The 22,379-nt window shown below is 35.1% G+C and overlaps 1 protein-coding gene across 4 annotated transcripts in view; it reads right to left on the reverse strand.

Moving 5' to 3' along the window:
* FBXL4 (F-box and leucine rich repeat protein 4) overlaps positions 1-22,379 on the reverse strand; it is a 51,795-nt gene that overhangs the window by 13,430 nt on the left and 15,986 nt on the right. For 3 of the 4 annotated variants that reach the window (XM_081313778.1, XM_081313777.1, XM_081313775.1), the window contains exons 2-6: positions 16,760-17,345; positions 15,127-15,475; positions 11,019-11,263; positions 6,247-6,460; positions 866-937 (exon numbers count right to left, since the gene is read on the reverse strand). In XM_081313778.1, coding sequence (XP_081169904.1) covers positions 866-937; positions 6,247-6,460; positions 11,019-11,263; positions 15,127-15,475; positions 16,760-17,268 — 1,389 coding nt within the window. In that variant the 5' untranslated portion in view covers positions 17,269-17,345. The remainder of the gene's footprint in view (positions 1-865; positions 938-6,246; positions 6,461-11,018; positions 11,264-15,126; positions 15,476-16,759; positions 17,346-22,379) is intronic. The other variant, XM_081313776.1, reaches the window with a different exon arrangement.

The following is a 22,379-nucleotide window of genomic DNA, read 5'->3' on the forward strand; positions in this document are numbered from 1 at the left end:
TACTAAATTGATGTTAAATTTAATTACGGCAGCAAGACTCTTGGTTGTGCAATATTAGAAGGAGGAACTGCCTACTATAGAAGAGTGGACTTTAAAAGTTTCAAACCTGGCGGAAATGGCAAAGATTTCAGCATATCTGAAAGAACAATCGCAACAGAGATATATTTTGGAATGGAGAAGATGGATTGATTATATTCAGAATAAATATGGGACTAGAAAGTTTCATTTAGTATATGAATAAGTATTAGTATTATATGATGTATTATTAATTAGTTATTATTATTTAGTTATGTTAAGAGGAGTTAAAGTGTGTTAGAATTTAAAGTGTCTTTTTTAGTTGGTTAGCATATTTTAGCTTAAGTTGGTTAAAGTTTATACCCTGTATTCAGCTCTGGGAAGTCGGGGGGGGGGGAGGGGGAGGGAGGGGAAGTGGGGGGGGAGGGGGAGGGAGGGAGTTTATGATTTTTAAAATGTATTTTAAAACTTTTCAATAAAAAAATGGAGCCTTAAACTCAAAACTCACAATTTTTCTTACCGGAAGGTTTCATAAACAGACAGTAACTGTACATAATTTATGGGGAGAATGGGGAATAGGGTTGAGTTCCTAATTTCAATCATTCATGTGATACAAGTAAAATGGTCAGCCCAAGTTAACAGATGTAAATAAGAGTAATTTTCAAGCACATATTTACACCTTTAATCAGTTATAGGTGTATTTGTATTCGTGTTGAAATAATTTTTAAAAAGTGTTAATTTTTAATTTAAAGACTTTACATTTATTTTTAAAATAATTTATTTGGGGGGGGAGGAGGTGGAACCAAGCTAGTAAATTTGGGCAGCATCTGCACCAACTTTAAGAACTTACCATTACACAGCTTCCCAGGCTGAGGTGCTGAAGTTCTAAACAGAAGTTCAGAATGCTGAGCAGTGCTGTTTGCTGTCATGAGGGAACACATCAGAAGCAAATATAGAAAGCAAACATAAAGAGGAAGGGTCAATTAGACATTAAAGGCTGTTACCTTTTCTCTGAAATCCAGCTCAAAACCTAGGAAACACACACCACAAATACCATTTAATGAGTCCCCAGATGCTCTAACCATTGATTGGCTTACAGTCAAGGTAATCATTACAACCCTTTATATAATAAGTCACTGTGGATATGGTTTTGCATGCCCTGAAGACACCTCTATTCCCATGACCTATCAGCTCTTTTCCCTCAGGAAAACTCTTAGAAGTCTGGTAAGTTCAAACAACAAGCAAGGCCAAACCAAAAACACAGAGGGCTGGTGACATCCTGAAAAAGGAGAGCATCTCTTGACATTCAGCGATCAGCTACAGCCTGATGGAACTGCCAATAGAGTCACACAGCATCAGGATTGAGTTGGTGACTTTAATGTCACAGGATGGTCTTGCTGACAAGGATGCTGACAATCATTGAGCACCTGTCACAAGCAACATGCAGATGGAAACAAATATAACGTGCACTTTACATTCATGTTGTTGCCATTTTAAGCATGTTCACAGGAAAGTGCCACCTCATTAAACAAAAGTGAAACAGACTCTAACAGAATACCAGATGCACTTTGAAAAATGGCTATTCTTTCAAATTTATGGATAACTTTTACACCCAGGCATTCATAATGTACAAACTCAAATTAGTAATTCATCTTTTCTTAAACAGTTTTCTTTCTTTCCAATTATTTTTTAGATTTTATAATTCTTAATTTACAAAAACTGACAGGAAAAGAGTAACAGAAAGTCAATTATGAATGCAGCAAAAAATTATAATGCAGTAAAATTATAATGCAACAAAAAATTCAAACCTGTGATCTTTCAATGTAATTTTACAAGTTGTACATATTCATTTGATTTAAGTCTTTACAAAAGCTCAAACATGCCCTTTCAAGATTTTTAATGAACAAAATATTACATGAAAGACTACTGTTATAAAAACTGATTAAGTTTCATAATTTTATCTGGTGTTCCAGTTCTAAATAGTTCAGTCAATCTACCTGCTGCAATGTAAATACAATATTTACATAAACAGGTAACTTCTTCATTAAGTAGAAAACTTGGTAATAGTTTTTACCCCTTTGTTATTTCTAAAGCACATAGTGTATTTTTGTAGTCAAGTATAATTTTCATAGTCTCTTCAATACTGAGGTCTTTGTAAATTATTATAAATCATTATTACTTAATTGGATTTACTGTAATATTAGATAGGATGTGTAATTAAATTTAATCTCTAGCAAAGATTTCTACAAAATTACAATGGGAAAAGTAAAAACAGCAGCAAAGGTAAAATCCAATGATTAAAAGGATGCACAATAATGCATCTTTAATAATGAAAAGTTATACAGTCTTGTTCTATAATGTTGGGTATATCAGACATTTGCTTTGTATTTATTACAAGAAAAAAATACTGGATTCTGCTAAAGAGTACATAAGATTAGAAAAACGTAAGTTATGCATGTTCATTCCATAATACTACAATCATAAATAAAATGGATAGTAACAGAAGTTTCAGATCCTAATATTAAAAGATTTGTAAGAAGTACAGAAATGATCAAATGGGATTCAGTGTATTTATATACAGTGAAAAGATGGTTCTCTAAGATTCTGCTAGTATGAATTCAAGTCCAAGTAAATTATAAAAAGAAAGGGCATATTCCATTCAATATTTACAATGTCATTATTGGACTAAACATAAAATATAATTATGAAATTATTGGTTTGTAGCTAGTTATAAAACAATCTAATGTTGGATATAAGAAACTTTTAAAAAAAAGTCTTACCATGCAATAAAACCACAAAACTTTATACAGTCCCCAGGTTCTTTTTTGTGCTATCCAAACTTCAACAGTATTGCTCAACAACAGCACCCCAAAACATAACTTTTCGGCAGCAGCACCTGCCCTCTGGAATAGTTCCCCCCCTGAGATTAAAAAGGTAAAGGTTCCCCCGCACATACATGCTAGTCGTTTCTGACTCTAGGGGCTGGTGCTCATCTCTGTTTCACAGCCGAAGAGCCAGCGCCTGTCCGAGGACATCTCCATGGTCATGTGGCCAGCATGACTAGACGCCAAAGGCACACAGAACGCTGTTACCTTCCCACCAAGTATTTTTCTACTTGCATTTTTACGTGCTTTCGAACTGCTAGGTTGGCAGAAGCTGGGACGAGTAACAGGAGCTCACTCTGTTACGCAGCACTCGGGATTCGACCCGCCAAACTGCCGACCTTCTGATCAACAAGCTCAGCGTCCTAACCCACTGAGCCACCGCATCCCTCCCCTGAGATTAGATTAACCCAAACCGTGCTGGCCTTTTGCAAGGCTTTTAAGACCTAGCTTTTTTTCTCAAGTATGAGAGCCAGGAAACGGTTGAACCCACAAATTGAATGAATTTGTTGCTGACTGATTTGTCTTCAGAACTTTTATTTTGCTGTCAAGTGTGTTCTATTTATTATTTTGTTATTGCATTGATGTATAGGTCTAGTCATTTCTGTGGCTAAGTGAGATGGTCGTTAAGTGACTTTTGCCCTATTTTATGACCTTTCTTGCCATAGTTGTTAAGTGAATCACTGCAGATGTTAAGTGAATCTGGCCTCCCCACTGACTTTGCTTGTCAGAAGGTTATAAAAGGTGATCACATGACCCCAGGCAGCCTCATAAATATGAATCGGTTGCCAAGCATCTGAATCTTGATCACATGACCGTGGGGATGCTGCAATGGTCAAAAGTGTCAAAAGTCACTTTTTTCAGTGCTGTTATAACTTCGGTCACTAAATGAACTGTTGTAAGTCGAGGATTACCTGTATTTATTTTGTCAGCCATCCAAATTCACTTGATGTGAGATGGCAGACTGTATACATATACTGTACATATGTAATAAATATTGGTAGCATCAACAGTCATCATTCTGAGCCACAAAACATGTAACAGATTCTAAGCCATGAAACAGATGACAACACATTCTGAACCGCCAATCACATGGCTTAATGAAGTTTAAAAGCTAAAATGTTCTCCAAAGACCCTCCCTCAAATCCATTTTCCATTCAACTGTCATCACTAGTCTTCCCATAATGGTGCTTGGGCTCCCTCAAAATAAGTTCAGCTCTCAAAAATCAAAAACTCCCCCCCCCCTTGACATGGCATTATCCCTGACATGGCATTACTAGAGAGGCATTACTTAAACCTTTTACCTATCAAGGATGGAATGAAAACTTGTATCCTAGCAGTCCTCGATAAAACCTGAAACCTTTACTCCACTTGATAGATCCTGTTTTCAGTATAAACAATCCCATTTCACTCTATCCACACCTCAATGCTTATCCCAATTAATTAAAATGCCAGAGGTATATAATTGATATTTTTCAAAGAGAAACTCTGGCTTCAATACAAATGTGCAAACAGAAATTAAGATATATATCAGATCAAGTATACACATATACAGAATAGTTCTGTATATAACATATAACATGGTTCGTAAGAAGTTAGCAGTATGCTGCTACTGTCCATTGTGCACCTTAAATACATTCAAGACAATAAATTCTGAATGCATGTTATGAATGCATATTTAATGAATAAATTAAATGAATAAAGATTAAAGTCATGTATTAGCAAATGGTGAGACCATTAGCACAAAAATATTCTGGGTATAATCATTGCAAGCTAGATTGCAACTGAATAGAGTTAAGTCAATTGGCTGATTGAAACAAAATTATAAATTATGTTAAGTACTCTCCAAAGTTAAGAAGCTTTTAACAATTATTTACAATTAGGAGACGGATTGCATATTGTGTTCTGATTCTGGAAACCGTTCACTACATTTTATGAAATGATGTGATAGCTGGATTATGTAAAGAGGACTTTCTATCTTTTAAAAAGTACTTCTAAAGTTGAAAATTGGACCATTCTTGGTCATACACATTCAAAAGTGAGAGACAATGGGCAAAATGAAATATGTGGCAATTAAGCTGCAGTCAGAGGAAGTAATTTAAAACTGAAAATCATGCATGCTATTACGTTATGTATTTTCTTCTTACATTTCTTTGTATTAAAAGGAAGCGCTTTTCCATTGGCAGCAATTAAAAATTCATTCTTGCAGAATGCTGACTGCATTTGTATGTATAAATAACTAGCTGTGAAAATCGGTCTAGAAGCTTTTTGTTTAACAGGTGGCTTCTACCTGTATTACTAACAGGCTCTATAAGTGATGATGAAGAAGAAATAAGCAAAAATAATGTTTTCATGAGCTTGGAAATAACAAATTTCTTATGATACTATAACAAATGATAGAATACTGCCATTCTTAGCATGCACATTGACAATTGCATACTAAATTACTATGAATTTTTGAAACAGGGCTGATTTCAGGACAACACTCAACCCAACAATCAATATAACGAACACCAGAAAGCACATGCAATATGTAGAAAATAAATCATATACAGTCCATCATGTACAGTCACGTGAAAATGTAAGTATACCCCACTGAACTTTATTTTTTCAACATGCATATATTTGATTTTCATTTCAACAATACTGATAAAAGGGATATAATGCAATGACTATCATGTACTACTTACATTTTGTAATCCATTCTGTAATTTAAATAAACACCAGTGCAAATTTCTCATGCGGAAAAATTAAGTGTACCCTTATATTTGTTACTGCTACAAATCCATAAAATTAGTATCTGGTGCCCAGTTTATCTGCAGATCTGCAGGTTCCCCAACGACATCTAACCATACTACCAGGTTAGATAGAGTAGTCACTTTCTTTAAACATTGCCACCATATTAGAGCATGTTTTTTCCTGTGGCAGTTACTGTCTTGTGGAACATTCTTCTCCCTAACATTCAGCAGGCCTCTAGTCTCCTAGCTAGCCTGACAACATTTCCCCCCCAAGCACTGTGACAGATGAGGTGACTGAATATTGAAAGCTTCACTTGTGCCAGGTTTTTGTTTTTAATTTTTAAGAATGTAAATATGGTTTTTATGTTATTTTAATGCTTGATTGGTCACTGCTCAGAGTTTGGTATAAGATGGATGGCTATACGAATGTTTTAAATAGTAAATAAAGGAACAGACCATAATTCATCATTACTGAGCCTTTTAAACATCACATTCTGAAGTTTCTCTTCTTCTGCTATTTACTTTATGTTTAAAATAGTTTACTATGTTTTCTCTATAACGTTACAGGGAGCGCATTAACACATAAGGGTAAAAAAAAATGATTTTCATACCTCTATTTTTGTTCGATAAAGAATTAAACGTGTAAGGTTGCACAATTTGGCAATGTGGTTGAAAGCCTGAGGTGGAATTTTATCACAGGAGGAGAGATTTAATTCCTGCAAATTTAAACATGTGTCAGCAATAACTTCCAAACAAGCCTCATTGAGGAAATGGCCACAAGACAATTCCAGGCGTACTAGTTCTGAACCACAAACTTTCAGGAACCTGTAAGAAGCATATATGAATCAATTCACCAAGAAAAGTAATGCATTTGCTTTTAATTCATTGTAAAAACTGGGTAAATTCCCAGAATTTCCAATGCCACGTCTTAATAGCTCACAAAATTATGCATGCCTAACAAGGAACTATTTTAACATAGCAACAACTTCCTCCAAAATAATTGGAAGGTAATCATAATCAACTCCAGCATCCAAGACAATCCAGCTAGCCAAGGGGTTCTTTGCCACAGTTGCAGTAAGTCAAATTCCAACATGTAAGCTTTTAATATTATTTAAATCCATTTATAAGTGTTACAAACTGCTATCCAAAAATAATGTGATGCATTAATGTATTGGGGATCAAAATGCAGTATCCCATTATATCTGCGCAAACAAAAACATCTCCCCTCCAAACTCTCATGTAATTATGATCTACAGCTGACAGCTGGGTTTCATAATAATTGATATAAGCATTATTTGTATTCATTTACTGCATCTCTATTCAGTGTTTCCTGTGAGAGCTTGCATTCACATACATAAAGGATTCCCTGCAATTTTATCCTTATATAAGAGATAGCTTGGTCTGAGAGACAATGATTTAGTTCAAAGTCACTCAGATGATTTGTAATGGACATGAGTCTCAATACATCTGGACCATTATGCTATCTGGCTTCTCTGTTTTGAAACTTGCATCATAGTTCTTGATGTTGCAGAGGTACAGTTCAACTTCATATTAAAGTTTTTGTATGTCCTATACAACTCATCCCCTGCATTGGAACGTTCAGATATGCTTGTCAGTGTCAAGTGCAATACAGATGGGAAAAGCCCAAGGAAACAAGAGGAGATTGATCCTGAGTTAAAATTTACTTTTTGGGAACAGAAACTATGATCCATGCAATCTAACCAGCTTATACTCAACTGAAACAGTTCAAGCAAAACGAGAAAATAACAGAACAAAAAATAAAATTATTTCACGCAGCAGTCAAATTACATGGCTAAGTAGTTAGATTTTAAAAAATCAGAATAAATTAATTTGTATTGATTCATTCATTGTTTAAAATGTCACCAGCCGTAAAGAAGGGTTTTTTATTTTTAAAGGAGGAATATTGCTTTAATGTAGACATTTCATGCTGCCAAAGCATTTAAACAGAATTAAATGTTCTTCTGTTACAGAAGAAACAACAGCCTTTCACTACTGGTATTTCAAGCACTATCAAAGATATTTACTAGTCTGCTGTTGTCAAAAAAGAATTCTCTCAATTTAATTTATTGTATCAAGAATGTGTATGTGATAATACACCTCGTCTATTAAAGTGTCTAAAGATTACTGATAGAACACTGTAAAATTATTCAGCTGTATCACATTAACATCATTTGATTATACATGATTTATAGTCCCATTTAATATTTCTCAAACTCTGTCTAGCTCAAGCAAAGAAGTTTAGTATGTTTAGCAATTTTTACAAGTGAAATATTACAATATTCTTATATAGCACTACAAAGGTGGACACTATCAATAAGCTAAATTACCTTCAGCTTTGCCTCAGGATATTGAAATGCCTGAAGCATTCTGTTCTCTTATGGTAATATTTTGTCAAGTTTGTCAGCAATCCTAGATTACTATTCTAATTTGTTCTATTTCTTATTATTAATACATTACTAATATTTACATTTTCAGAAAAATAAACATGTCTGCCGTATATATTAGCAGTATGTGAAAATATTTGTCAATCATTCAGTCTATGAATTATTAATTCTAAAAAAGAGAAGAAGCATTTTAAAACTGTAGGTACAAATTGATTGTAGCCTACTTCTACTATTTACAGAATTTCCATTATCAACAATAAATGAAGTAACTAGAATTTTGGTTGTGTTCTTGATCAATATTTTTTTTTATTAAAGAGTTTTACAATATTTTACAATATATCCCCAAATCCCTCCCACCCCAACCCCCCACTTCCCCCCCCACTTCCCAGAGCTAAATACAGGATTATAGTTACAACAATCATATTCTAAATAAAAATTTACACAATATACAGTCAACCAAATTCGTACTGCGCTTTAACTCTCTCTTAGCATAACTACTAACAATAACAATATCCCACTAAATTCTACTCATAAGCTAAATGGAACTTTTTGGTCCCATATTTGTTTTCAATATAATTTATCCATCTCCTCCAAACTGAAATATATCTCTCCTGTGAGTGATCCTTTAAATAAGCAGAAATCTTGGACATTTCTGCAAGATTAGAAACTTTAAACACCCATTCTTCTACCGTGGGCAGATTGTCCTTCTTCCAATATTGTCCCACCAGTAACCGTGCTGCCGTTATCATATTCAACATCAGATTAGTCTCTTTGACATCACAATTTACAACAATACCCAGTAAGAACAATTGCGGGGAAAACTTTATCTTCCTCTTAAAAATCTTTTGAATGTTCCACCAAATTTTAATCCAGAAGGCTTTTATGTTTCTACAAGTCCACCACATGTGGAAATAGGTAGCTTCTAAACTACCACACCTCCAACACTTAGACTGCAGATTAGGATACATGTTGGACAACTTCTTGGGATCCAGATGCCATCTATAAAACATTTTGTAAAAATTTTCTCTTAAATTTTGAGCCTGGGTAAATTTAACATTTCTAACCCAAATTATCTCCTAGGTGTCCAACGAGATTGGTTCCTGAATATTTTGTGCCCACTTTACCATGCAATCTTTAACCAATTCCGTTTCCGAATCCAATTCAATTAAATAAAGCATTATATATCCTCTTTATATGTGCACATTTTGAATCTCTAATTTGCTTTACTAAATTTTGATCTGTAATTGTGATACCAACCTTTTGATCTGACTTCCACCTAGCTTTCAATTGGGTATATTGAAACCAAGAGTAATTTATGTTTTCTTGTCTTAACTCCTCTGCTGATTTAAGTTGCCAATCATTCCCTTGCAATTTGAGTAGTTCCTTATAAGAAACCATATCCATACTCACTCCCATAGATACACCCTCTATCGCGTGTCCAGGAATTCCCCAAATCGGTATTTTATAATTTAACTTATTATAGTACTTTTTCCAGACACGCAGTAAAGCACTTCTAAGAATATGGGATTTAAAAGCCCTGTCTACCTTCTTATCATAAAGCAAGTATGCATGCCATCCATATACCAAATCCCATCCCTCAAGATGAAGTATTCTCTTGTTAGTTAAATTAAGCCAATCACTAACCCAGGTCAAAGCAGCCGCATCATAGTACAATTTCAAATTCGGCGCCTTGAGTCCCCCTCTTTCCCTGGCATCCTGTAAAATCTTGAATTTAACTCTTGGTTTTTTCCCCGCCCAGATAAATTTGTTAATACCCTTCTGCCATTGATCAAGGTTGGCATCAATATTTTCTTAAATGTTTGAATGTATAAAGTAGATTGTAATGAAACATGTCAACATATCAGCAGCCATTTATAGTCATAGCCTTTAAAGAATTTACATATGTTTTACTGAATGAATTCTGTGACAGATCCAACCATTAAACCATTAAAATGAACCCGGGTGGCCCTGTGCTTAGAATGCAGTATTGCAGGCAAATTCTGCTCACTGCCATAATTTAATCCTGATGGGGCTCAAGGTTGACTCAGCCTTCTATTCTTCCAAGGTTGGTAAAACGAGGACCCAGACTGTTGGGGGCAATAATGCTGACATTGTAAACTGCCCAGAAAATGCTAAGAAGCACTGTGGGGCAGTGCTTACACTTAAGTGTAAGTGCTATTGCTATTAAATATAAATATAAATGAGATTCATTTGAGGCCAGAAAGGTACAGACTAAAAGGTCTACACTCTATTATACAGAAAGTTTGGAGTTTGAAAAATATGCCATTTCAGCCAATGGCAAGATGTCCTAGAAAACCATAATGTTGAGATACTGGTTTTCATAAAAGACAGCAATCTTGTTAAAGCAAATTTTCTTTGGCCAGTGTTTTTTATTAGATTGCAGAAGATACACAATACACAAAGGATTTACAAAGGCTCAATTTTCTACCCCTTGGCAAGTTTAGCTTTTTTTTTAACAACCCAAATAAATAGTTCTCTGACAGAAAAACTTATTTTTGCTGAGAACCTTGTCTGTATCCCTACTTTTACCCTAAACTACAGGAGGAAATCACAAAACTATTCCAGAAAGCATTCTCTTTCCTACTGTGTTTACATACAGCTTTAAGTTTCAAAACCAGCCAAATGTTTGGTAGGTGGGGAAAAAAATGAGTAGGAACACAAGACAACAGAAAGAAAATCTGAACTTTTCGACTCCCACTCTTGAAAAAGTGATCAGCACAAAGTCAAGTACATGAAAAAGATTTGCTAAACTTGCCTGCCAGGTTATCTCTGTCATGGATGTATGTCTTTGATGCTGCAAATGCATGGCTAGACATATGCTTCTGACCTTGAACTACTGTGGGTTGACTACAGCCATGTTAGTAACTTTTATTCTAACTGCTAGGTGATTGGGATAAAGGGATGAGCGTGTGATTCTATTTTATAGAATACGTTATATACCTCTTCAGAATACTGACCTGCTAAAAGCAGAAAATGAAATGGTTCCTCTGTTCCCAGTCCAAGATAAATTAAGCCACTGGACCAGGATACAACGAGACTGCAGGTATTCTAAAGCTGTGTCATTAATCCTTGCCCAATATGGTTGCAAACTGAGATGAATATATTGTAGTGGATCACAACAATGTTGATATAGTAGCTTACATGTCTGTGATAGTCTACACAGATCCGGAACTGTAAGGTGACTCAAAATCAACTGGATGAGCTGAATTGAAAAACAACAATAAAAGTGAATTACTCTTATCAAAGTAATATTTTCATTCTAGGTAAAAAAATATTCTAATTAAATTAATTTCCCCAACTTTCATTTCCATTATTTTACTAATTTTTATTTTAAACACAAAAAAATGTAGGTATATACATTTCTATTTTGTGCTTGCTTTCAGATTTAACCTGGGGTGCATAACTGTTCCTGCACTTAGCCTTAAAGTGCATACTCTACCCTAAAGAGTTGAACAAGAGTTGAAATCTGATTTCTACAATTTCAATCAAATGTACTTAAAATTATATACATTTACTCTCCAGTCATATACAACTAGCCCTTGCTTAACAATTGTCCTATTTAGTGCCCATTGGAAATTACAACAGCACTGAAAAAGTAATTTTATAACTGCCCTTTGAACTTAACAAACCATCATAGCATTCCCCACATCACATGATTGAAATGCTGGTGTCTCTCAATTGGTGAGCATTTACAATTGTCACAGCCCTGCAGTCATACAATTTCCATTTGTATGCTTTACGGATGGCTTCTGACAAGCAAAGTCAACGGAGAAACCAGCAGTAAAAACACAAGTCACCCACGTCTTGCTTAACAACCTGCAGTGACTCACTTAAAAACTGAATGGTAAGTGCCATAAATCCATTCCAATTATGTGTTGTTTTGCTTAGCAATCATGTCACTTAAGTTTTAGAGTTGCCGGTCCCAATTGTGGTCGTTAAGGGTTATTAAAAATTACAATCTGATAATAAAAATGGGGATATATGAAGGTGCCTTTGAGTTGTTCTTGATTCCTGGCAAGTCCCTGCAGTTTTCTTGGTAAAGTTTTTCAGAAGTGGCTCACCAGCTCTCTTGATGGCAGGAATAGAACTCACAATTTCTTGGTTTCTGGTCTGATTTTTTAACCATTGCACTCTCTTTACATGAGTATTTTTAATATATTTGAACATTTGAAGTTTCATTCCTAGTTCTGAGTAGAGTTCCTCTGCACATATACTGAAATCAGGATTTTTAATGTCATGATTATTATCATTACTGGGCATGGCTCAGCTGAAATACCTTTAAGTCCTTTTATTTTCAATGGGACAGTAACACTTAAGATTTTCTTCACTCTTTCTGAATTAAATGGAATTTGATTATATCTATTAAAAATAAAATGCTTATCATTATCTCATCTATTATACAGAATTTGGAAATATAAAATGTACGTATACAAAGACTCATGTTATCAGTCGCTCAACTGAAGTCCATCCCTACCTGTTATTTTTTTTAATGTTGCCATATAGCCTAAACTAAATTTCAGTACATTTAAGTTGGGTCTGTATTTTAGAGAAACACTTATGACAGCTGTGCTTTTTTTTTAATTCAAAGGTATAAATGTGCTTCCGATTATACAATAGTGCAAACAATCACAATCGGGACTGGAATTCCCATTGCTAAGCAATGTGATTTTAAAGTGTGATACCGCAGGACACATTGCTTGACAACAGTAATCCATGCAATCCCTATTGTTGCTGCTAAATAAGGATCACGAGGCATTAAGCAAGGACCTCCACTTCGCGACATACTGCTGGCTTCCAACAGGCAAAGTCAATGGGGAAACTGGCAGGAAGTCGCAAGTCCTGGGCAGTTTACAAGCAGGCCAGTGGGTGGGTAAATAGATGCTGCAGCACATGAGCACACCTAAGTAGGAGTGATTGCTGCCATGTATGGGAGGTTGTGCAAGTGACTGCTGTGGCGCAAATGTGGTCAGAGCAGGGATGGCCACTGTCAGGTGTGGGAGGCTGTGCAGGCAGCTGCCATAACACCGTACAAGCATACTTGGAGGGATACTATGGAGTGGGGGAGGCACTGAGGAGAGGCATGGGCTACAGAATATGAGATACCTAGAAGAAAAGTAGTGGAAGTGAGAGCAACTTAAAGAAGTCACTTGCAACTTTCCTGCTGGCTTCCTTGTTCTGGTTAGTTACATAACTAAGTACACCACAACTATTATAATCGGAATCTAAGAACACCAGAATTATGATGTCTATCATTTAATAAATCAATTTTGGCATTTGATATATAGCAGAGGGAAAAAAATCATAAATTACCATTTATAGCCAAGATAAATATCCAAAGTCTACAAATTGTCATGGCAATGGGATAAACAAAAAAATACAGGCTACAGAGTGGCTTATTTTATATATTATTATTATTATTATTATTATTATTATTATTATTATTATTATTATTATTATTATTATTATTATTATTATTAATTTTATTTGTATACCGCCCTTCTCCCGAAGGACTCAGGGCGGTGAACAGGGCAGTACATGTTAAAAGACAAAATACAAAAATTAAAAAAGATTAAACAAAATGCCCACAACTCTTACAATAAGTTAAAACACATTAAATAAGTAGGTTAAAACACATTAATAAAACCCAACCCCATCCCATCAGGCCAGGCCAGCTTGTTCGAAGAGGTAAGTTTTTAGATCGCGCCGGAAGGAGCGGAGGTCAGGCGCCATCCGGAGCTCAACTGGAAGATGGTTCCATAAATCCGGCGCGCCCACAGAGAACGCCCTCCCCCTGGGGGCCACCAGTCTTGCCATAATGGTGGCAAGACTGCATCAAGTAAAAGTTGTGAGGTCAAGTTATCTTATTTGCATTGTACCAGAACAATTAGCCTAATTAACAGAACTACAAAATATCAGAGTTGGAAGGGAATTTGGAGGTCTTCTAGTCCAACCCCTTGCTCAAACAGGAAACCCTATACCATTTCAGACAAATAGTTGTCCAATCTCTTCTTAAAAACCTCCAGTATTGGAGCACCCACAATTTTTGGAGGCAAGTATTTTGACTGATTAATTGTTCTGTCAGGAAATTTTTTCCTTATTTCTAGGCTGATTCTCTCCTTGATTAGTTTCCATCCATTACTCTAAGTTGACTGACTTTTAAGATATTTAGCATTTTAAAATTTAATTTTAAAGATGTGATAAAACAAACATTTTGCACTCATTTCTAAACATGACACCCATCAATGAGTCAAAGCACAAAGTGTAATTTCAGATTAATAATAATGACCAAATCCACTACAAATATAGCAAAAAGTGTAAAGGGGAAAAACTCTTACGACCCCTTTTAACTAATTTCATTAACTGATAATAATTATATACTACATAGATAATAAAATCTAGTATCTTGCTAAAAATTTCATTCCACATGTGGCCCAGCATAAAGCACAATTTCATATTATGCGAGGAGTTTAGAAAATTCCCAGAATGCAGATGCATATTAGCTTACAAAAGCTTATGGTATAAAAATATGGCATCTGAAGTTCAACTGGCTTTTTGTAATCTTAGAACTTGCACTTAAAATGGGGTAGGAACATAACATTTACATAATGAATATGTTAGATTTAATAGTTAAGATTTGTATTTATATCTTCTGTTCAAAAGAAGAAAACATTCCTATTTAATTTGATTAACAGATGCTTAAAATAGCTTATTTTTTTTAAAAAAAATACTGGTGTATTATCCTCTGTAATCAAGACGATTCAGTGAACAAGTCATTCATTTTTATAAGCACTTGACATAGAAATAAAAATAAATTTGCACGGGGAGATCAGCTAGGGCCGATAATAGATTCTTCTATTTTTAAGAATCTACTTGAATCAGTTTCAACCATTTTAAGGGGGGGGGGGAGCTACACTTACTAAAATCCAGCAAGCTAATGGAACTAAAAAACAGGCACAAGTCTGTATTTGAAGCTATAACTATGTACCTCAAGATATAATGAATCTCTAAGGCCTAAGTAATTGTGACGTTTTTTAATTAACCCTGTAAAATTTCCCGGGCTTTTACCTCATAAGGCAATTTATCAAAGTATCCATTAGATGTCCAGTCTTTGAAGGCAGCAGTGCTAAACTGCTTGTTGAGACTGTCTACGCTGCTGTAACTTTCTCTCTCTCCTTCTTCATCGTCATCTAAATCATTCATATCAATAACCAGAGCACCGAGTGAATGCACAGGTCTCTCTCTTAAACCATGTAGCACTACAGCATCCAACTCAGTATAATAATCCAGAAGGGAACTGTTTATTTCCAAACGGATTAAATTTGTAGGAAAATTTATTTGTTTGATATCAGGTGTAAACTGACGTGCCTGAGGCAAATTCACCTTGGAAGGTAGCTCTGACCAAAGGACTTCCCACCTACCAAAAGAAAAGTACATTAGTATCACAGGGCAGTTAATGCAAATATCTGTGTTTTCATTTCTTTAATAAGTTTCAATTTGAGGAAAAACACTACTAATAATAAAGAACATCGAACCGTGGCCAGTGTAAAGGACTCTTAATAACTCTAACTCAACAATGTATGATAAATATCTTAACTCCCAAACATTAAATAACATATTAACATTATTCAGCAACATTTTAGTGTTTTAATTCTTTTTTAACCTATCACTGCATTGGGAGGAAAACAAAGAGAGTAAACTACAGTGAAGATCCAAAGGTGCTTTTTCACCAGGGAACTGGACTTTCTTGTTTTTCTCTGAAGACGTTTCTCTTCTCATCCAAGAAGCTTCTTCAGTTCTGACCATAAAGTGAAGATGCACTTCAGTAACAAGATAGTTAAAGAGACCCTTTGGTTAACTCTGAAATTAAACCACAACTTGCTCAGTAGGATAAGAACTGAGACATTTGACTCCAAACCTATATTCAGGCTATTTAGCATTTGGAAACCAATGAAGTTTTAATGTAGTATACAGGTAGCCCTCAACTTACAACATTCAGTGACTGTTCAAAGTTACAACGGCACTGAAAAAAGTGATTTACAACCATTTTCACACTTTGTAGCAGCCCCATGATCATGTGATCATAATTCAGATGCTTGGCAACTGGTTCATACTTATGACCGTTGCTCTGTCTCAAGGTCACGTGATCACCTTTTGCAACCTTTTGACAAGCAAAATCAATGGGGAAGCCAGATTCACTTAACAACCAGGTTATTACTTATCAACTACAGAGATTCACTTAACAACTGTGGCAAGAATGGTCGTAAAATGGGCCAAAACTCATTTAACAAATGTGTCACTTTGCAACAGAAATTTTGGACTCAACTGTGGTCGTAAGTCAAGGATTACCTGTACTATGGATCTACAGGTCAGATTTCTAAAGCAATTTCAAGAACTCTGTTGTGCAAATATCTTACAGCATCCTTTCTTAAACTGAAACACTGCAAAACACTGAATACTGTGAATATAAAAAGCAAAACAATGGGGTCAGGCAGCTTTCATTTGCAACGACCAGATCATAGAAAAAAAAGAATTCCTTTTCTTGCTACCTGTAAAATCCAAACAGTTTGTAAGTAGCAAAGACGTTTTTGGGGGGAGGATGGGGGTAAATATGTAGAATTTTCTATGAAAAAAATGTTACTTTAAATATCTGAATATACCATATCAAGGAAAGACAGAGAAAATTAATAAAATGAATTACCTTACTTCACTGGGCTGATTTTGTGAATAAGGACTTGCAGAACATGCCAAAATCCTAACCACTGCACCAGGATGATATGTTTCCAAAATATGTATGGCTGTAGGATACACTTGTTCCTCAAACGCAAGCTCTACATAGTCCTGGCTTTGGAAATTGGGAGGCGTCCTCGTAAATGGTATTCGCGCACTAGGGCACATATCCCACCATTTTCCATAGGTCCTAAACACAGCGGTTTGTGTAAAGTCACCTGAGCTAGGATACACATTAGGAGTTCCAGCTAAATTCCACATAGTATATGACATGCTGTTTTCACTGCCATAATGGGAGCTGAAGTCCAACACTTCTTTGGCATACTGGACCAATTGAACGTTGATAGGTAGGGATCTATTTGATTCAATAGCTCTCCGATTGTTCATCAATTCTCCCCTTGTAGCTGTCCTGGCTCGGCGCCGAAGGCAAATATAGTAAAACATACTTAGAACCGTTAACATAGGAAATGCTGGTGACATCCGAACAGGTAGTAAAGTCCTCCTGAAAGTCAGTATCTTCAAGACTTCTTTGTGAGAAGTTTGAAAGAGAAAGGACCCTAAATAAAAGCCCATACAATTGTCAATTTAAAAAAGATTCAAGAATTGAAGGAAACTTATTTTAAGCAGATAAAACATATAATACAGGTAGTTCTCGACTTACAACAGTTCATTCAATGACCATCTGAAATTACAACAGCACTGAAAAAAGTAACTTTCACATGTATGACCGTTGCAACATCCCGATGATCATGTGACCAAAATTTGGATACTTGGCCACTGACTCATATTTATGATGGTTTTTGTGTCCCAGGGTCATGTGATCACCTTTTGCAACCTTCTGACAAGCAAAGTCAATAGGGAAGCCAGATTTCGAACAACTATGTTACTAACTTAACAACTGCAATGATTAAATGAATCTCTACAGTTGTTAAGATAGTAACATAGTTGTAACATCATTTAACTCCTGTGCCAGGAAAGGTCATAAAATGGGGCAAAACTCAACAACTATCTCACTTAGCAACAAATGTTTTGGGCTGAATTGTAGTTTTAAGTCGAGGACTACCTGAATAACATAAAACAGTTACTAAAATATCCAATCAGGATATTAGTATTTAATAAAAATACTATATTAAAAATATTGCTAATAAGATTTGATAATCAATTAGTTAATTATTAATAATATTTGTTTCTCAGCCAGTTTGACTCAGTGGTTAAGGCACTGAGCTACAAACTGGGAGACCATGAGTTCTAATCCTGCATTAGGCACAAAGGCAGCTGGGTTACCTTAGGCCAGTTACCGCACTCTCTCTCATCCTTAAGGAGGCAGTGGCAAAAATCTTCCAAAATCTCACACACACACCCAACAAGAACTAATCCAGGCAATTGCCAAAGTCAAAGGCACTCCCCCCAATCAATTGTAATACTGATTACAATATTTATGATATAATAACAACAAAACTTAGTCTCCAAAGAACTGAAAAATCAAAATGGAAATTAGAAAACAGGTCCTACAACTAGGCACAGCACAAAATGATTGCTGCTGTGCTACAACATGAATCCCACACTTTGTATGAACTAACAATTGCTTTGGTCCAAAGACCTGACATCAAATACTACAGATCATGTGTGCTGAAATCACAAACACTTTTAGTAAGTAGATTTGTGCAAAGAGAATTTAAGAAGCAGCATCCTTTCGAAGATCACACAACTGCTTCAAAGACGGTCCTTGTTTGACTACTTGTACTGAGGATAGCCTTTGTTCAGAACAGACTAAGCCTTTTAGAGCATAGTTTCTTTATTACTTCAAACAGGCATGCTTCACTCCCACTTACGTGCTTTTAAAGAAATATAATATTAGTGCTTTGCACAGCTCTAATAGTAAATATCTGTTTGAGTCTTTTGTGTTCAAATCCAGTAATACCTATTTCAAAGACATTCCTGATGTAAATAAACAAGTTCATTGCTCACAAATATGAAGGGTACAATAAGTGAACCAAAATCTGAATACAGAAATATGAAAATATCCAGAACTAAGCTGAAAGAAACCTTTCTACCCAGAGGAAAAAACTATATTTCCCCCCAAATTTCTACTATTAACTACCAGCACAATTTTAAACAATCCATTTACTCATATGCCAAATTTGGCCTAGTCCCCAAAAGACAAGTCGTGTTCCATATACTATCCAACTAAATATATACCATTATTTCTTTGTAAAACTGCAAGAAAAAAATACATAAAGACTATCTCTTAGGAAAATAAAAAAGGTAGCTCGATGCTGTTTGATAAATAATAAAATTGATTCCATTCCACTACTTACATGTTGATTGAGTACATATTACCTCAGAAGGTGCCAGGTGGTAACACTGGGGCATTCTGGTTTATTTCCAGATTTATAATCTGACAGCTGTTCTGTGTTACTACATTCCATTTCATACAATACAATTATTGCCAGCATTATACTCCTTAACAATGTCAATTAAGATTCTCAGTCATCCAAGTACAGCTATCTGGAAGTTGAGTCATGGCAACTGGACTTCTTTTCTTGTTGGTTTGAAATGTTTCACTGCTTATCCAAGTAAGTAGTGTTGAGCAAGTTGGTTAGGGGAACCCCATATATATAAACCTGCCTGGAGGACATATATGAGGTCCCGCTAATTAACTTGCTCAGACTGAAAAAAACTACTTGGATAAGCAGTGAAATGTTTAGAAAGAAAATCCAGTTGCCATGATTTAACTTCCAGACACCTTAACAAAGTTCTCAAAAGAAGTACAGTATAGAGTTTAATTAAGTAAAAATGTTTTTATATAAGTATAGAAATAATGCAAAGAGCAATTACATATGTTTACCAACTAATAATGTATAGGCATCATTTTTATATTATGCATAGTGAAAATTTATCACATAGTAGGGACTCACATATGGCACATCTAAAGCTACACAGTTATATAGTGGGTGTACATATATTCCAGATGCCTCTTTACTTGCCTTGCTCTTTTTATGCATATGATTAATTTACCATATTATTAGATAATTTAAAGAGACCAGTTACATACACTAAAGTACAAGAAAAACTTTCAAATATGATCAGTAAAGACTAATGATGAAGATGATGTAGATAGATAGACAGACAGACAAATGTTTATCCCACTTTAATATTTTATAAGTTGTTCAACCTACATAACACTCTTTATGTCTCCTTTTTCTCCACAACAGCCGTCAGGTGACCCACAATCACCAAGTTGGTTGTCATGTCTTAGATGGGACTAGTCACTTTCTGTCAGCCCAACTCACCTCACAGGGTTGTTGTTACAGGAAAATAGGAGGAGGAAGGAGTATTGCATCTATTTACCACCTTGTGTTATTTATAAAAACAATAAAGGCTGGACATAAATAACTAAAATAGCAATTAGAAAACATTGCTGTGATATTATTAACATAGTATTATGCAATTTTTATATAATGTCAATTTTAAAAAATTAATTATTAACCCTATAACAAAATTCTCATGAACATCTTTACCTGTATGGTTAAAAAAAAGTCATTTTCACAAAATGAGAAAAATGCAAGATGCATGTTCATGGAGGCTTAAAAATGCGAGAATTAAATTAACCTTGGAAAAGATATTTTTTGTATAGATTTATGAACTCCCCCAGCTAACCTTTTTGGCTTTGCTCATAGCTTTTTATGTTCAATGGCAAAGAGAAGCAATGCTCATAACCTGTTGGGAGTTTGCAAAGAGGATGACAGAATACATCTTAAAATAGATGCAGGATTTTTATAAGCGGCATTTACCAGAACATGCGCTATATTTTACTAAACATTGTCTGCATTTCAAAGACGCTCTATTTTCTCTAAAAATAAAGTCAAGAAATGTTAGTAATTCTCTTCATCATTCTGATATTAAAACATCTAAAGAACACACAGTGCAATTCCATGCATGTCTGTGCAAAGAAATGTATAGGCAGAATTTTAGCCCTACTCAAAGCAGTAAAAGCAGAAGAATTATTTTGTTTTGGCAGCCCAATTTTCTTTTTCTGCATTTTTTTAACTAGGAGTTATTTGAAAAGACAAATACCCTAAATTGTTCAGATGTATCATTTCTTACCAACATCCACTCAAAAACAGGAGTGAGATTCATCTCTGCTTCAACAGTATAATTTTCAGAATAAATTTAGAACTATTTTAAAAGAATCTGTATGTTTCTAATGTTCATAGAAGGATATTTCTTCAAGAAAATTTCAAAGAATCTTCGCAAGTAAATATTTCCATTGTAATGGATGTTGTTTATTCGTTCACACCCATTTTTCCCTTAAAATTCATCATGGAGGAAAACTAACTGCAGTAACTAGTTTTGTCAAAATACTATTTACTTAAATTCAGTCTACTAAAGCAGAGGTCCCCAACCCCCGGTCCATGGACCAGTACCAGGCCACGGCATGCCAGCAACCAGCCCACACAAACAAGAAAAGCCCCATCCGTGGGATGCAGGCAGCACACAAAATCACACACCCTCTGGTCCGCGGAAAAACATGGAACTGGTCCCTGGTGCCCAAAAGGTTGGGGACCTCTGTATTAAAGTAAGCTATAATAACAAACTACTTCTGATCATGCATTTATTTATGTAATCATAATATTTATTCATGATTATTTCTTTAATACCTCATCTTTCAGGAGTTCTAGGCAGCATATAAACTTAATAAATAAATATAGATACCCCCTTTCATTTCTTCCATTACAGATTGTGCGGTTATTATGCAAAAAGTACATATCCATTTGTAGCACAGGTTTGAGAGGGCCCTGCTGAGCTTTTATAGTAATTATTGCTTAGTATAGCTGGGATTTTAGGAGTAAAAATGGAAAATCTGAAACCTTGTTTCAGGCTTCAGTAGATATATAAACTTACAGGCCAAGGTTCAAGATGATGCAAGATGCTGAACTTTTTATCAAGTATTTGTATGTGGATAGATGGATGGATGGATGGATGGATGGATGGATAGATGATAGATAGATAGATAGATAGATAGATAGATAGATAGATAGATAGATAGATAGATAGATAGATATCCAGAAAAATTGCCCACAGGGAGAAAAATGGCTGGCCGTTGCTTTTCCCAAACAGAAAGGTAGGATACCCAGTAGCAGGGTTAGTGGGAGGACATTGTAGCCTGCATTTTGGACTGGACATTTTGGAAGTTGTTGCCAAGATCTCTCAGTCCAGATAGCAGAGTCACCTCGAACCGTGAGATGAGTGGCATATAAATTTGATAAATAAATTTTCTTAATTAATCAAGTATGAGCAGGAAATGCTTAAATGGTAAATGCAGATATAGTTAAGGAGTTCTAAATCTTCATTAGATCTTTTCCAAGGAATCAAAACAACTTTTTAACTTTATAAAGGAACAGAAAATATTCTGCTGTATTTAATTCTCTTCACAGATACACTACCTTCCCATGTGCATAGCTCCATCTGTTTGTTGATTTTTTTTGTTGTATCTTTGCTCTCCACACTAGACAAAATAATTGCTGAAATTATCTTCCCTTTTTACCCTTTAGCATCACTGCCCTCTTCCACACATTATCTACACATTC

This window comes from Vipera berus, assembly GCF_964194415.1.
Source record: "Vipera berus genome assembly, chromosome: 1".
In the NCBI taxonomy this organism is placed as follows: Eukaryota; Metazoa; Chordata; class Lepidosauria; order Squamata; family Viperidae; genus Vipera; species Vipera berus.